This window comes from Eumetopias jubatus, unplaced genomic scaffold (assembly GCF_037043125.1).
Source record: "Eumetopias jubatus isolate StellerSeaLion01/CBP00866 unplaced genomic scaffold, mEumJub1_p1.0 scaffold_14, whole genome shotgun sequence".
NCBI classification, from domain to species: Eukaryota; Metazoa; Chordata; class Mammalia; order Carnivora; family Otariidae; genus Eumetopias; species Eumetopias jubatus.
This window is the reverse complement of record NW_028274820.1, coordinates 92169239-92185281: the sequence shown is the minus strand read 5'-3', so window position 1 is coordinate 92185281 and position 16043 is coordinate 92169239. Positions and strand designations below refer to the sequence as shown.

General features: G+C 41.4%; 1 protein-coding gene across 2 annotated transcripts in view; it reads left to right on the top strand.

Moving 5' to 3' along the window:
* The window catches only part of PTN (pleiotrophin), a 96834-nt gene that overhangs the window by 70248 nt on the left and 10543 nt on the right, over nt 1-16043 (top strand). For both annotated transcript variants that reach the window (XM_028106364.2, XM_028106363.2), the window contains exons 2-4: nt 4338-4453; nt 5324-5497; nt 7910-8071. In XM_028106364.2, the coding sequence (XP_027962165.1) occupies nt 4339-4453; nt 5324-5497; nt 7910-8071 (451 nt within the window). In that variant the 5' untranslated portion in view covers nt 4338. The remainder of the gene's footprint in view (nt 1-4337; nt 4454-5323; nt 5498-7909; nt 8072-16043) is intronic.

The following is a 16043-nucleotide window of genomic DNA, read 5'->3' as shown; positions in this document are numbered from 1 at the left end:
GTTTGGGCAAATAGATCACAAAAAGCCTAGAAAGGCCTAGTGATGTGTAATACATGGTACAGAAACATTACACATCATTCACTGATGACTCTGAGTATGTAACTAGGTATATACACTGATTACGTATGACTCTGCTTTAGATTCTGGCTGTGGTCTCCAGCCCAACTTCTTCAGTAAATTTCATATCCCCTGGCTTAGACAAAGGATGGAGAAATCAGTTGAGCATGCATATTAATTCCTCTGTTTGATATCATGTTTTGGTGGTATTTTTCACTAGCAAAAGGTTTACTGAGCAGCTACGATGGGCTGGGGCCCTGGCCTAGGTATTTAAAACAGAAAGAGGGGATTGGAATGGTTTTTCCAACCAGAGGGCATAAAGTACCGTTGCAAAGTGAGATTTGTTTCCCCCCATTTCATACAGATTAAATTGCATTGACATGTTCCCTAATTCTCAACATGGAACCTCTTGACTTCCATGAACCAGAAAAATACTGGGGTTAAAGGGCCTTGAGTTTATTTTAACCTAAGAAGTCAAAGGGCAGAATGAATTTATGCCCTGATAATGCTGAACAAGTCTTTAGTTGACAATCAAATCATCCCTCTCTCTCTTTCTCTGTTTCATTGTTTTGTCTTTTGCTTTTGAATAATATTAGATAGTTCAAAGCATGACGCCTGTTAGAAATTTCTCAGTAAAAAGCAACATTACCGTTTCGTAATGCAAATATTGACTCGGTATGCTGGCCACCTAAAACTCATATAATGCTATATGTCAATATACCTCAATTTAAAAAACTGAAGGGAAGTATTTCCTTGTAGTAAGTAAGACGAGTATAAGGGTGAATTAACTTTATTCAGCAACTAATAATACGTTTCTTCATATTCTGGATTGGCTGTATGTCTACATCTTCATTTTCACAGCAAGCCTCTCAAGTAGTTGTTACAATCCCTCCCACTTGGCCGATGTCAGAACAGAAGTGCCAATGGTTGTGATTTGCCTGAGGACATCCCCCAAATTAGGTGGGGGAGCTGAAGTTTGAGCCAAGCCTTCTGTCTCAGGGTCCCACGTTTGTCCTTCCAAACAGATCGCTAAGGGGCCAATTTCTGTTCCAGCATCCTTGTCTTGTGTTTACCCCAGAGGTTGATTGCCTTTTAAAATGCTAATGGAAGGGGAGCTCTCTTTTTCCTTCTCATCAGCTTTTTCTCCAGGGAAGGGACGAGGATTTTCCATTCAGTTGGTTTCTTTAACCTTAATTTCCTTTAATCTCTGAGCTTTAGATTTATTAGTTGATTGAGATGAACGCCACAGGAATTTCCAGACACCACCATCCATCGATGGCAGTTTTCCAGTTGACTGTTCAACCCGATGAAATTCAATCTGTCAGGCAAGCCAAACGAAGAATGGCAGTAAGAGGAGGTGAAGATAAGGAAATGATTCAGAAGAACGGCTGATTTAGCAAGTCGTCGTCTTCCCCTGTTTTATTTCCTTCAGTGCAAAAAATGAGCCGTGATCAAGGTCCTTGCCTCTGTTCATCTAGCACGCCCCTGGAGAGCGGACAGGGTTAAACTATTTACAGAGAGAGCTTCTGCCTTTACTTGATGCTGAGGCCAAATAAACAATCAGCGATGCAAATACCACAGGTCGGGGAACTGTTAGCTACACAAGTACTAATTACTCAAGTATTTACTACAGCAACAGAGGCATCAGCGTGCTAATTGGGCATTGTTTGGGCACACTGGAATTTGGGGCTAATTTTAATCCTCCCTTTCCTAAAACCCCTTACTCTCTTAAATAATCTTTGTTCATTTTCGCCAGCCAGAAAAATCGAAGCTATCAAAATACAGGCTCAAGCAGGATAGCAAGCAAAGCAGGAGGAAGGGGAGAAGGAGGTGAGGAGAAAGACTCCGACTCAACCCCGCTGCTGATGGCACATGGTACACAGGCGACTTTCTGTGCACGGGGACTAGGGTGCATTTTTCCTTAGTGCATCTAAACCTGAAAGGCACCGTTCATCCCCTTCTTCAGGCTCTGAATTGTTCTGAATTAATATCAGAAGCAGAGAGGGCACGTTTCCATTCTAACTCTCCAACTTTCATCCACTTCCTCTCTCTCCTTCCTTCCTGTCTGCTCCCACTATGGGTAAAATAATCCCATGACTCAAAACAAGTGTATCCTTAGGACATTCTGCCCTGGGTGAGGTTTTTTTTCCCCTTGAAATTATAAGTGAATTTAACTTGAGTACGAGAAAGCTTTTTGAAGATAAATATAAAAGTAAGAACTTAGCAATGTAAAACTAGAGATGCTGAGGTTAAAATTAGCCCGTGACAGCACCTTTCTATTAATAACTGTGTCTGCCTAGATGGCCAAGGTTCTTCAGAGGGGCTCCAAGGGCATTACAAGGATCAGCCCATTGTGTGGTCAGAAAGTTCACTCATGAGCTGTGCTTTCTCAGTGGGAACTTCTGAATTCTCAAAGGACTCTAAATCACAATGTAAATGCTTCAGGTATTCATAGGTAATTGTTAAACGCAAAGGCAAATTCTAAGTTGGAAAGAAATACATTAAAAGTTTTGAATTTAAAAGTTAACTTATCCTTTAAGAAAACTCAAATGAGGGCGCCTGGAAGTCTCAGCCAGTTGAGCGTCTGACTCTTGGTTTTGGCTCAGGTCATGATCTCATGGGTCCTGAGATTGAGCCCCGCATTGGGCTCTGCGCTCAGCAGAGGGGAGTCTGCTTGAAGATTCTCTTCCTCTGCCCCTCCCCCCACTTGCACGCTTGTATGCAGGCTCTCACTCTCTCAAATAAATCAATAAATCCTTAAAAAAAAACCCTCAAAACTCTCTGCCTCTAAAGCGGTTAGTCACTGAGAGTAGGTTTTCGGACTTCTTTGAAGAAAACAACAGAAGACCTCCACTTTGATTCACTTTATACCTACTAATTTTACATGATATTCAAATATATGATAATGTATAGCAGTATAAATGCACCAGGGTAGTCAACACCAAGAAGTCTTGCCAGCCAGGAAGTCTAGACCGGCTCCTCATATCATTCATGCCCAAGGAAAGGCAGAGGAAAAGTCTCAGAATCAATAGGAACGTTTCAGTGAGGTATAGTTATAAAAATTTAGCATTAGGAGGATTAACAAAGCATCCGGTATTAGATTTTAGAAAGTGATGGAGTTGGTGAGTAGCTAGTTAGGACTTACGAATCAGTGAAAGGACCAAATGACCAAAATATTCATTTTAATTAGTAAATGAAATAGGCTTCATTTATACCATGGAATCCAAAGTCATCAATTGAAAAAAAAAAAAAAACTAATAAAGAATGGCACTCCCATGACAGAGAAAGGCAGACAAATTTACTGACAAGGATGTCACTTCATAGATGATTTTGAACGAGAGAAATTATAGAACAGAATGATCTCAATCCTGTGTATGTGTGTGTGTGTGTGAGAGAGGTTTTATTGTTCACACTCAAGGGAATGTGAAGCACTCTTCTGGAAAAAAAAAAAAAATCCTCAGAGCTAATGACCATGGGTAACCGTGTTGACAGTTAGTTGTCATGAGTGACTTCAAGTTCCAGGGGAGTCTTTCTAATGTTATTCTGGGATTTTTGATTCATATCAAATGTGGATAATTTCAAATTATGAGTGAGTGTAATCTCTTTCTTATATCCTAGAATTGAGAAGATTTTTAGATTTTATGTGAGCGTACACATACACATGTATTTGATATAAATCAAAGTGTGCCAGTTCAGCTTCTGTCTTGTGCTTCCCTCTTTGGTGGAACAGTGATGATAAAATAATCATGATCATGGGAAACAAAGTCAGAGATGTTGGTTATTATGACACATCTAAAGATAAAGGCAAACCATACACTGGCACAGATAATCCATTAACTGTGTCCATTCAAATTATCCATGTGGACTACAACACCAAGGTTGTTGCTAGGAAGTGTCAGGAGTTGCAAAGAATGACCATAGCTACTGACATTACCGTGTGTCCCCACCAGCAAGATCAACTGCAGGAGTCCATTCAAAAACATGCCATAAAAATTCTTTTGCTTCCATAATTCTTGAGTCATACGTAGCAAGTGATTGTGTGTGAAGTTCTTAAATGGAGAACTGTTGTATTTTTGTTCAGTGAATACCTGACTAATTGCAGAAGAACACTTACTTCAGTGGCTGTTGGAGAGAAAAGAACTCTGCCCAAGAGCACTGATAGACATCTTCCGAAAATCTATTCCAGAAATGGAAAATGGCACCCTTCATTAAAGAGTTCCACCAGCCTTCCTCTCTGACTTAGGTTGACACCACTTTCTTCTGTTTCTGTTTATTACTAGAATGCAGTCCCAACAGTACGTGCAGCCGCGTCGAAAATTTGCAGCTGCCTTCCTGGCATTCATTTTCATCTTGGCAGCTGTGGACACTGCTGAAGCAGGGAAGAAAGAGAAGCCAGGTAAGCTGTAGGGTTATGAAGGCAAGACTGTTCATGGATTAATGTCCGTCTAATCCAAACTGCCTGATTTTTGTCCTCCCTCCCTCCCTCCTTCTTTCTTTCCTCCCTCCCTCCCTCCCTCTCTCCTTTCCTTTTTTACTTCCTTAGAGGAACCTAAGTGACCTCCCCCCTGATCCCCCCGCCATAAGTCCTAAAATATAGATGATGATTATTAACATAATCATATTAGTAGCTACTATGTACAGAACACTGATGAGCAAGCAGGTGTTTTACTTATGTTGAGTCTCTTCCTCAAAAAAGAGTCCTGCAGGGAAATTTTGTTTTATCTCCTATCAACAAAGGGGGAAACTGAAGCTCAGAGCGATACAGCCACTTTTCTATGTCACTCCCGTGTCATAAATAGTAGGCTGTGGAGCTGGGAGTCTGTTTACGTCTGTGATCCACCACATTTAGCTTATGTTATTCCATCTCCAAGACAGAGAAAGGAACATTGACTTGCAATGAAATGCTAATCTGACAACCATTACTTCTAAAAGAACGTTGCCTTATTTTTCATGTTTCACTGTTTTTGAACGTCTTTAACAGAAGTGTTTGCTTCTAAAAGGGGATGTCATGAGATCCCTTATACAGTCCGTAGCACGTAGAGTTAAATTAATATGAGTTCTGTCTCCTTCAGTTTTCCTTCTCCCTTCTCTTGATCATTCACCGACTCAGTCATTTGGCTAACATGTGTCAAGGTGCTACGATTCACTGGACGGTGAAGACAGAGGTCAAAAGCACAGACCCCACAATTACGGTGCCCTGGCATGAAGTTTGTTATAGGAATCAGGGTTTCCCAGAGGTTGACTGCGGTGCCTTTCTTTTTTCCAGAAAAAAAAGTGAAGAAGTCTGACTGTGGGGAATGGCAGTGGAGTGTGTGCGTGCCCACCAGTGGGGACTGTGGCCTGGGCACCCGGGAGGGCACCCGGACTGGAGCTGAGTGTAAGCAAACCATGAAGACCCAGAGATGTAAGATCCCCTGCAACTGGAAAAAGCAATTTGGAGGTAACTCCCACCGCTACTGTCCTGTTAATTTAATCTTCCACTCTGGGATAATGCTTGCATTCTTCCACCAATTAACTTTTTGAGCTTGACTACCATTTATTTTAAATAAGTTGATTTTATCAGATCGCGAATAACCAGATATCTTGCCTTACCCCCTGGGTTTTTCAACTTTGGTGCTACTACCATTTGGGGCCATGTAGTTTTTTGTTGGGGAGAGCAATGTAGGATATTATTCTGTGCACTGTAGGATGTTTAGCAGCATCTCTGGCTTCTCTCCACTGGTTTCTAGTAGCACTCCCCATCTCCACCAACTGTGACAACTAAAAATGTCTTCAGATATTGCCAGATGATCCCTGGCGTCAAACTAGTCCTAGATCGAGAACCACTGTTGTACCCTTCGCGACATAATATACCCTTGATCCCTCCCTAAGTGTGCATTGATCTACTCTCCTCTCTCTCCCTCTTCTAGTTCTCATTCCTTTTTTCTTCCTTCCCCCTTCTCTTATTTATTCTCCTCCTTCTCCAGACATCTTTCTGGGACTTTTAGTCCCCCCCTTTCTTTTGATCTTTCCCCACCATCCACACTGGTTAATAGATTTACTTATCAAATCCAGCAAGGCTGCTTATAGTCCCTTTTCATAGACTTTTCTCTCGCTGACCATTGTCATTCTCCTGCTGGCGTCCTCTGCCTGTCTGGGAAGGAGTCCTTCAACACTTCCAACTTTGAAACCCACTACTGAACACCCAGATTACCTGTTTCTTCCACGTTCCAGACTTTTTGTCTTTCTTGGCCATGGTGGTATGCAATGCCCCAAATGTTCTTATTCTTGGCAGAAATGTATTCTGACCTATAAGCCAGTAAAGAAGGACAATGAATATACACACTGTATCTTTTTCATTCTCTATAATCTTTGGGGTACTTTTTATGAATGGTAGTAAGTTCTATAAGCCCATGGTGAAATTCAGATACATTTGGTCTTAAATTATATATGGGTTCCCTAAAGACCCACCTACAAAAAGTTTTTAAAAGTGTGTCTTAAAGAATGAATGCCTAGAATATATAAAGAACTCTCAAAACTAAGAATCCAGTTAGAAAGTGGGTGAAAGACATGGACGAATATTTTACAATAGATGAGATATAGGTGACAAACACTGGAAAAGACGTTGAACATCTGTTCTCTGTTAGGGAAATGGAAATAAAAACCGGGGACTTGTCACTGTATACCACATACCTATCAGAAGGGCTAAAATGACAATACCAAATGCTAGAGAGGAGGTAGAGAAATTAGATCACTCATACCTTGCTGATGGAAATGTAAAATGGTACAGCCACATTAAAAAGGAGTATGGCAGGGTTTTTTTTTTTTTTTAATAAGAATAAACATCTGTTTACCATACAATACAGTGGTTTCATTCTTGGCCATTTATCCTAGAGAAACGAAAACTTACGTTCCTCTAAAAATTTGTACACGAATAGCAGATAGCAGCTTTACTTGTAACAGCCAAGAGCTGGAAACAACCCAGGTATCCCTCATCTGGTGAATGGTTAAGCAACCGGTGATCCATACCTACCATGGAATATGACTCAGCAATAAAGAGGAACTGATTGTTGAAACACCCAAGTGGATGGACCTTCAGGAAATTATGCTGAGTGAAAAAAAAAAATGCTAATCTCTAGAGGTTACATACTGTATGCATGATTCCATTTATATAACGTTCATTTTTTTTTAGGATTTTATTTATTTATTTGACAGAAAAGAGACAGCGAGAGAGGGAACACAAGCAGGGGGAGTGGGAGAGGGAGAAGCAGGCTTCCCGTGGAGCAGGAAGCCCGATGTGGGGCTCGATCCCAGGGCCCCGGGATCATGACCTGAGCAGAAGGCAGATGCTTAATGACTGAGCCACCCAGGCTCCCCTATATAACATTCTTAAAATAACAAAAATTATAGAGATGGAAAAGAGATGAGTGATGGCCAGGGCTCAAGCAGATGGGAAGGGAGGAAGGTGCCTCGGCCAAGGCTATGACAGGATTAACCCAAAGGACTGTTGTGTTGGAGCTCTTTTGCACATTAATGCTGTCGGTGTTCGCTCATACCTACAGACGTGACGCCGCCGCACAGAACTGAATGCGCACTTGCACACATACCCACAAATGAGTGCGTGTGAAATTGGCAGAACCTGAATCACTTCTGTGGGATGTATCCCTGTTCATTTCCTGGTTGTGCTCAGGAACTCTGGTTATACAAGATAATCACAATTGAGGGGAAATAGGGTGAAGGATATAGGGATCTTCCATATTATTTCTTTTAACTGCATGGGACTCTACAAAAAGGTAAAAACAGAAGTGTGTCTACCTTTATGGCACTACTAGAGGAACTCAAAGATTTCTGTTTGGTCCTACCCTGCCTTTAGCGGAGTGCAAATACCAGTTTCAGGCCTGGGGAGAATGCGACCTGAATACCGCCTTGAAAACCAGAACTGGAAGTCTGAAGCGAGCCCTCCACAATGCCGACTGCCAGAAGACAGTCACCATCTCCAAGCCCTGTGGCAAGCTGACTAAGCCCAAACCTCAAGGTAGGTTCCTGTCATTATACCACAGTTTTCAGGTGCAAATGTTGATGGACTCACGCAGGATCTTCAGATGTGGAAACTCGAATTTTCTGGAAGGAAATCTTAGGTGAATTACCTTAAGAAAGGGATTGAACAAGCCCTGTATGTTGAGCATCACACCAGTGCTTTTCAGCAGGCAATTGATGAGTTCAAATCAGAGTCCTCTGCACAGATGGGGCGTGGGGGCGGGGATTGGAACAGTCTCCTTGCACAAATAAACAACTTAGCAGAACAGGCCAATTAAGACAGTTGTTGTATGGTGACTGTATATTCCAAGCCCTAAATTGGGACTGCATCCTGACAAGTAGGAACAAATTTATGAAGATCATGAGGCAGAAAATCTAAAATCAGGTCTCTCCTAGATTATCCAACAAACACAGTTTTCATGAAGTCAGCTACATTATTTTACATTTTTCCTTTCTCCACTGCATAAATTGATAGGTCCTATATTTCTTCCACTTCTTTCAGCCTTTTATATATATATATATATATTTGTTGTTGTTGTTGTTAGCTTTTTTACCAACTGCATTCATCATGAATTTTCAAATTATGTAGAGCTTTCTGTTCATTCCCAGAAAGTTACACTCTGCTCTCCTGCCAGAGAAAGGGAACCAGAAACAAATAGCATGGCTATGGTTTCACAGAAATAGGATCCCACTTGAGGGAAGACAAGGAGGTATTACACTCTTATTTCATGGGTTGTTCTGGGCTGAATGCTGTTAAACCACCATCCTTCCATTCAAATGTTGACGTTCTAACCCTTAGTACCTCAGAATGTGACTGTGTTTGGAGATAAGGCTTTTAAAGAGGTCATTAAAGTGAAATGAAGCTGTATGAGTGGGTCCCAGGCCAATCTGGCATAGAAAGAAAGGAGATTAGGACCCAGATACATGCAGGGGGAAGACCATATGAACACATAGTGAGAAGATGGCCATCGAGAAGCCAACGGGACCCACCTCAGAATAAATGAACCCTGCTGACAGTTGATCTTAGACTTCTAGCCTCTAGAACTCTGAGAAAGTAAATTCCTACTGTTGAAGCGATCCGCTCTGTGGTACGGGGCATGGCAGCTCTTGCAAATGAATACGGGACTGGAAAATCCATACCATCCAGATTAAATATAAGGAGAAACTCAGAAAAAAATGAACATGAAGCCCACAATAAATGAAAATAGGGAAAAAAATACCTCCAGAAATCAGAAGGATTGGCTGGCTTGCTGCTGATAGTCAGAAAGGACTCATTTCACAGACCAAGCTCTTCAGTCTCTGACGGAGTTGTCCATGGACATGGTTGCCCCCAGCGGTAGGGTGGCCAGATGCAGGCTAGACCTGCAGATGGCACATCTAGGATTCAGGCTGCCCTTTTCAGATCACGGAAATCTGGTTGCAGTGTGTATTTGGAAGGCATGATGTGGGGTCAGTATATGAATGTATGGGCCAACTTTGTAAGTATTACTTGTCTGAAGACAACTATACAGATCTAATGAAAATTAGCGGCCATATTCATCCAGTGGGACATTTCCAAAACTGGAAGAACTCAGAGATACACAGTTTTCAAATTAATATATTTTTCAGCCAGTCAGAGAACCAAAATATTCAGCATAAATAGAGCATGGGAAAGAAAAGGAATTGAAGAAGTCCCCATGCTCTACCACAGTGGTTCTCAACCTGGGCTGCAAATTAGAATTTCCTATGAGAACTTATAAAAATCCCAGTACGCAGGCATAACCCAGACCAACTGACTCAGCCTCAGTAGCTTTGAAAATTAAGATGTTCCTTAAAAGATTTCAGTATCAGTCAGAATCAAGAATTGCTGTGCTAGTATGAAACTCATAGAGACCACACACACGTACACGCCTGCATGCGTGCATACACGTGTACAAATCTGTTCTGGTTCTCGCCAGTGGGTGAGAGAAACTGCAGTCTAATGAATAAGGAGGAAAAAAATAAGAGAGGGATTAGGTGGTGGGTGGTGGTAGGGCTAGATGGATACGGAAAGGGCTGAAAAGTTTGGAATAAATAGGACAATTTGGGGACATGATTCAGAAGGAGCCTTCAGGGTATTTGGTGAAGACATTAAGTGAGGACTTCTTTTGACCTGGTCCAGCAGCTTGTTGACTTTTTACATTTTCTCATCTGGTCAGGCTTTCACCTTGACAAATGGTGGTAAAAATATTTCAAGTGGGTAAACATTCTGTCATTTGTTTCTATATCAGAAATTAAGGTATATAATTAATTGAAAATGGATTAGCCGGAGTGAGTTCTGTATTTCACAGCACTAGGTAAAGCCCAACACCATGTGCAAAGGTGACTCCCAAATGGAAGACACTTTCTAGAGCATGATTTCTTCTTTTTTAAAAGTTTTAATTCCAGCGACATACAGTGTTATATTAGTTTTTGGAGTATAATACAGGGATTCAGTAATTCTGTATATTCCTCAGGACTCATCATGACAAGTGTACTCTTACTACCTTTACCTATTTCCACCCTCCCCCCCACCCCTCCCCTCTGGTAACCAGTTTGTTTTCTATAGTCAAGAGTCTGTTTCTTGGTTTGCCTCTTCTTTTTCCCCTTGTTTTGTTTCTTAAATTGCACATAGGAGTGAAATCATATGGTATTTGTCTTTCTCTGACTTATTTTGCTTAGCCTTGTACTCTAGATCCATGTACATCATTGCAAATGGCAAGATTTCATTCCTTTTAATGGCTGAATAATATTCTGTTGTGTATCTATACCATATCTTCTTCATCAACTCATCAATTGGATGGATGCTTGTGCTGCTTCCATAGTTTGGCTATTGTAAATCAGGCTGCAGTAAACATAGGGGTGTATATATCCTTTTGAATTAGTGTTTTTGTATTTTTTGGGTAAATACCCAGTAGTGCAATTACTGAATCTTAGGGTAGTTCTGTTTTTAACTTTTTGAGGAACCTCCATACTGTTTTCCAGAGTGGCCACACCAGTTTGCATTCCCACCAACAGTGCATGAATGTTCCTTTTTCTCCACATCATCACCAACACTTGTTGTTTCTTGTGTTTTTGATTTTAGCCATTCTGACAGGTATGGGGTGATAATCTCATTGTGGTTTTGATTTGCATTTCCGGATGGTGAGTGATGTTGCCCATCTTTTCATGTGTCTTTTGGCCATCTGGATGTCTTCTCTGGAGAACTATCTGTTCATGTCTTCTCATTTTTTACAGATTATTTGGGTTTTTGGCATTCAGTTGTAGAAGTTCTTTATATATTTTGGATACTAACCCTTCATTGGATATGTCATTTGCAAATAATCTTCTGCCATTCAGTAAGTTGTCTTAATTTCATTGATTCCCTTGCTGTGCAGAATCTTTTTATCTTGATGTTGTCCTAACAGTTTATTTTCACTTTTGTTTCCTTTGCCTCAGGAGACATATCTAGAAAAATGTCATTATGACTGATGTTAGAGAAATTACTGCCTGTGCTCTCTCGAATATTATTTCTAAAACTGTTCTGGAAGACATCTACCAGAGTATAAGTTTCAGGAGGGCAGGGACCTAACCTGTGCCTTTCTCTACTGCATCCCTTTTGCTTGGAACGAGGAGTAGCAGGTGCTGAATATGTATAAAAAATAAATGCTAAAAGAAAAAAGGTTTCACACATTAAATTTATCATAGTCTGGTGGAAGCTGCAGTAAAGAAGTCATTTAAGCAATATTTTCATACAGTTACACAATTATAAATTATTTTTTCCCTTTCTTCAGGAAAGAGTAACTCATCAGAGTTAAAGCTACTTTAACTCAGGAAAGAGGGAGGTAGGGAACCCACTAATTTGGAGTCAGGCACTATGATATGATAGGTGCTCCTCATTTTAGCTTCAAAGCAACTCTGTGCACTAAAATGTATTTATCTTAGTTTGTATTTGAGAAAGCACAGGCCCAGAGAGGGTAAGCAACTTGTCTAACGCTTCACGGCTTGTAAGTGGTGATTCAGATTCAGAGTCAAACTGACAGCAAAGACCCGCTGCCTTTTCTATTGCACTGTGCTGCGTCTCGGTGTTATACACCCATGAAACTTTGGCCATGTTAGATAAATCTTGATGTCCAGAATCACTAAATAGTAGAGCTTCTGGGGACCTTGCTGCCATCTGATGTAACCCTGATGGAATACATGAGGACAGAGAACATCAGTGACTCACCTAAATCCATCCTGTTGTTTAGGAGCAGAATCAGTTTTGGGCTTTCTTGTCTTTCAGTGCCATTTTCTGCCTTTTTAACCCAGTCCCTGAGCTCATAGCCAGAAAGTACCTTTTTGCCTTCCATCGTCATCCTTCTCACCAAACACATCATCAGGTTCTGGTCTTTTGTCTGCTTTTTTTTTTTTATGTGTATGTTTGTTTTATACACCTTTTTGGTTTGATTTCTGTCCTCTTTTGTTTTGGAAAATGGTAATGGCTTAATATGCAAATGACATAACGTTTGGGGTGGAAAAAATGCTCTTTAAATTTTAGAGTGGAACATTAAGATGCCTGATTAGGCTGTGACTACCCAGCATTAAATTGAGAAAAGTCTGGAGAATATCACTGTGACTTGATTCCTAATAAGGCCAAAAGTTTAAAAGACTTGCTTGGGGGTGAGAGGGCACTTAATATCCGGAGTTGGCACCTGAACTCTGGGAGATTACTAACTATCCCCCCTGCTTTAGTTAAAAATCGCCTTAAAACTCACCACACTCCAGTCCATTGGATAGAAATGGTTCTTCTTGTTGTTATGTCAATATTGCAGAAACTCCACACTCTAGCCTTGGTACAATTTCAGTGACACTAGATATCAAGTTGGAAACTCTTCCCTAAAGATTCTCCTGTGTTGAAACTCCACTTACTCTGAGAAGAGGTTTTAGTATTATATACCCAGAGAAGAGAGAATATTGATATTCTTATGTAGACATAAGAATTGAAAGGTGCCTCACTAGAATACAGGTTTCCTGGGGTTGGGGACAGGATTGTTCCGGAGAGGTCAGCGATTGAAAGATTGCAACTGGAATTTGCTTCATTGCTGCCAGAATCTACCAGGGATAAATTGGCAAGCAATTGCATTGGACACTGGAGATTTTAATTTTTTCAGGAAAAGAGATTGAGAGTATTAATTACAACTGTTAATTAAGAAAATCCTGTATTTGTCCAGGTTGTTAGTTGCAGCAAGGTCTACTCTAGCTAGCTAAGCAGAAAGGGGTTATTCAGGGGTATTATATAGCTCGCAGAATCTCCAGAAGGGCCAGAGGATTTGAGTTGGATCCAGCAGGATTGCAGCAGAAGGCAACAGATCCAAGAGAAATGTCTAATCATGCCAAATGTTGACTGATGGAGCAGAAACCCTGCTGCTAAAATTACCCACAGTTCAGCACATATGCTAAGAATTGAACACCATACCTGTTCCCTCGAAACTAGAAACTTTTGCCTCCCTTCTTGCCAAAATACCCAATTTCCCCAAATTTGGCCCTTTTTTTCCTGGTTGCTGACTTCTACCTCTAAGACTCAAAGTGTGCCTGCTTGCTGGAAACTAGGGCACCTATAAAATCCTGCTGCGAGGGACTCTGGGAAATGCATCTTTAACTTTCAGAACTCGCCCTATAAATATGAGAGACCCACCCAGGCGAGTGGGTCTTGAATTGGTAGTGAGCAATTGGCCAGAAAGCGTCCAGGAATGTTGGAATGTATTGAAGTCCTCATTGGACCTAACCCTTACTCCTTTTGCCTAGATGAGGCATTGATGATATTTCTTGGAAAAGAAGTTGCCAAGAGTAATCTCATATCGGGACAATTCCTCCACTGTAGAGCGAGTTAGGTCTCTCCTTGTTGGAACCACCGGTAGTTTTTTTGTTTTTTGTTTTTGGTGTTTTTTTTTTTTGTTTTGTTTTGTTTTTGTCAAGTCATTATGGTCTTTTCAGTTTGGGGGGAGGGGAAGTAGGGATAATTGAGCTGTGGACAAGTGAAGAAAGTGGGAACTATGGCCAGTCTATGCCAAAAGTGCTGCATAAACGATTAGAGCACAGAACTGTTCAGAGGGCAAAGAACGGGTCTCTAAGCCGCAGTGTCTCTCAGTGGTGCCCTTGGAGGATGGGCTCACTACAGAATGAGAAGACGGCCAAGCTAAGAGGAACTGGAAACACGGCCCACCTGTGGGAGAGCCGTGGCCTTCCAGGCAGTCCCATCTGAGTGAGCAGGTGCAGGACAGTGGAGCAGGCTTCTGGGAGTTACCGCGGGTGTGCAGAGTCTAAGCTGCGGCTGAATCAGGGCTCGTGCAGAAGGCCTTTGTACGAGCTGAGATTTTCCTAGGGACTACAGAAGATGTGGCCTAATGATTATCTTAGAACATTCTAGAATCTTAAGTTATTGTCGAAATGGAAATTATTAGTCATTATTTAAACAAGATACATAAATAAGGGGTATTGTGAGGGGTGGTGCTTTTTTTTTTTTTTTTTGGATACTGATGGGTGAACATGGCATTTGTGTCAGCCTCCCGGTTTGCCTGGGACAGGAAGAGGTGGCAGCAATGGAATGTGTGTCTGTGCTATAGGTGGGCCAGGGAACCGTGTTAATGGTCTCACTATTAACTGTCACCAGATCCTTGTTACATTTCCCCTGCTCCTGAGAACCCCAGTTCCTTTTACTTCTTCCCAGCTATTTCTCAAAGCTTTACCATCTTGCTGCTCTCTTTTTTTTTGGACAGTTGCCTAGCCCTCTCTTAGGTTTGACAATTCATCCTTAAAGATCAAAAGAACAGTAACTGTTTCAGTGTAGGACTCAGCTGTGTGCAGGACATAGCACTTGGCAGCTGATTATAAATGAGAAAGGGGGTCAGTAAAGTGATATCCGCAGCATTCTCATTTCTCCCCTGCTCAAGAGATTTTGTCGTTGTTGTTGCTTCTTTTAAAGATAAAAGAAGTTCCCAACATTTCTTTCTAGACTCTGGGCTCTGCCATCCCTTAGCAAGGAGCATGGCACTACTCTGCAGATGCATTTTGCTAGGCTGAGAGACTCTCCGCTGTGTTGAGGGTGGTGGGGGGAGCCTGGGATGGGCTCCCTTCCTCCTGAGACCCCGACAGGGTTGGTGGTTGCTGCCCTTGTATCTGACCAGAAAGAGGAGCCTCGGGAACCTTGCGGGAATTTTGTCCTTCTTCATCAGAGGGAAACCCTTGCTCCGTTTGGTCTTAAGGTTTGATTTTGTTTTCATTCTGCTGTGGAAATGTCTTTCAACATCTGTATTGTATTTCCCATTCATGATACTGTAGTTGAAGTGAGAAGATCTAGTTCTGCCCCTTTCTTATTAGCCTAACAGTTTTGTCTTCTGTAAACTAAAGTCTACAATGAATACCTCATTAATTGTCAAGATGGAGTGAATATGTAATGATGCTTGGTAAATGTGCAGTATTCTTAAAACTATTTCCTTTCTTCCAAATGAAAATCTTGAGGTGGGTGTTGCCCTCCATACCTTTTTAGGCAAAAGAGCTTATGGCCATTACAACAGTAGTAATTACAGTTAATATTTATTGAGAGACTTGTATGTTTGGAGGATATTTTAGTATATTGAGTATATACTGTGTCATTGAATAATCACAAAAACTCTGTGAAATAGTTACCATCATCATTCCTAATTTTACATATGAGGACACTGAGTCCGAGAAGTTAGACGCTTTGCATGAGGCTGTACAGCTAATACAAACAAATACAGGTATCTCAGTTTCTTATCGAAGAAAGAATGAATTTCAGACCCAGCCCTAAACTCCCTCTTCCGTCCTGGCTTCCCATCAGCAATAGAATCAGACCTTGGCTCCTAAGCGCACCATGCTCCGGCATCACCTGACTGGCTTCTCGCCTGATCCTTGCCCCAGCCACACCACAGTGGAGTGGGCAGTATGTCAGGTGCTGGTGATATGAAGCAGGTTTCCTTCCCTCTTACTGCTAT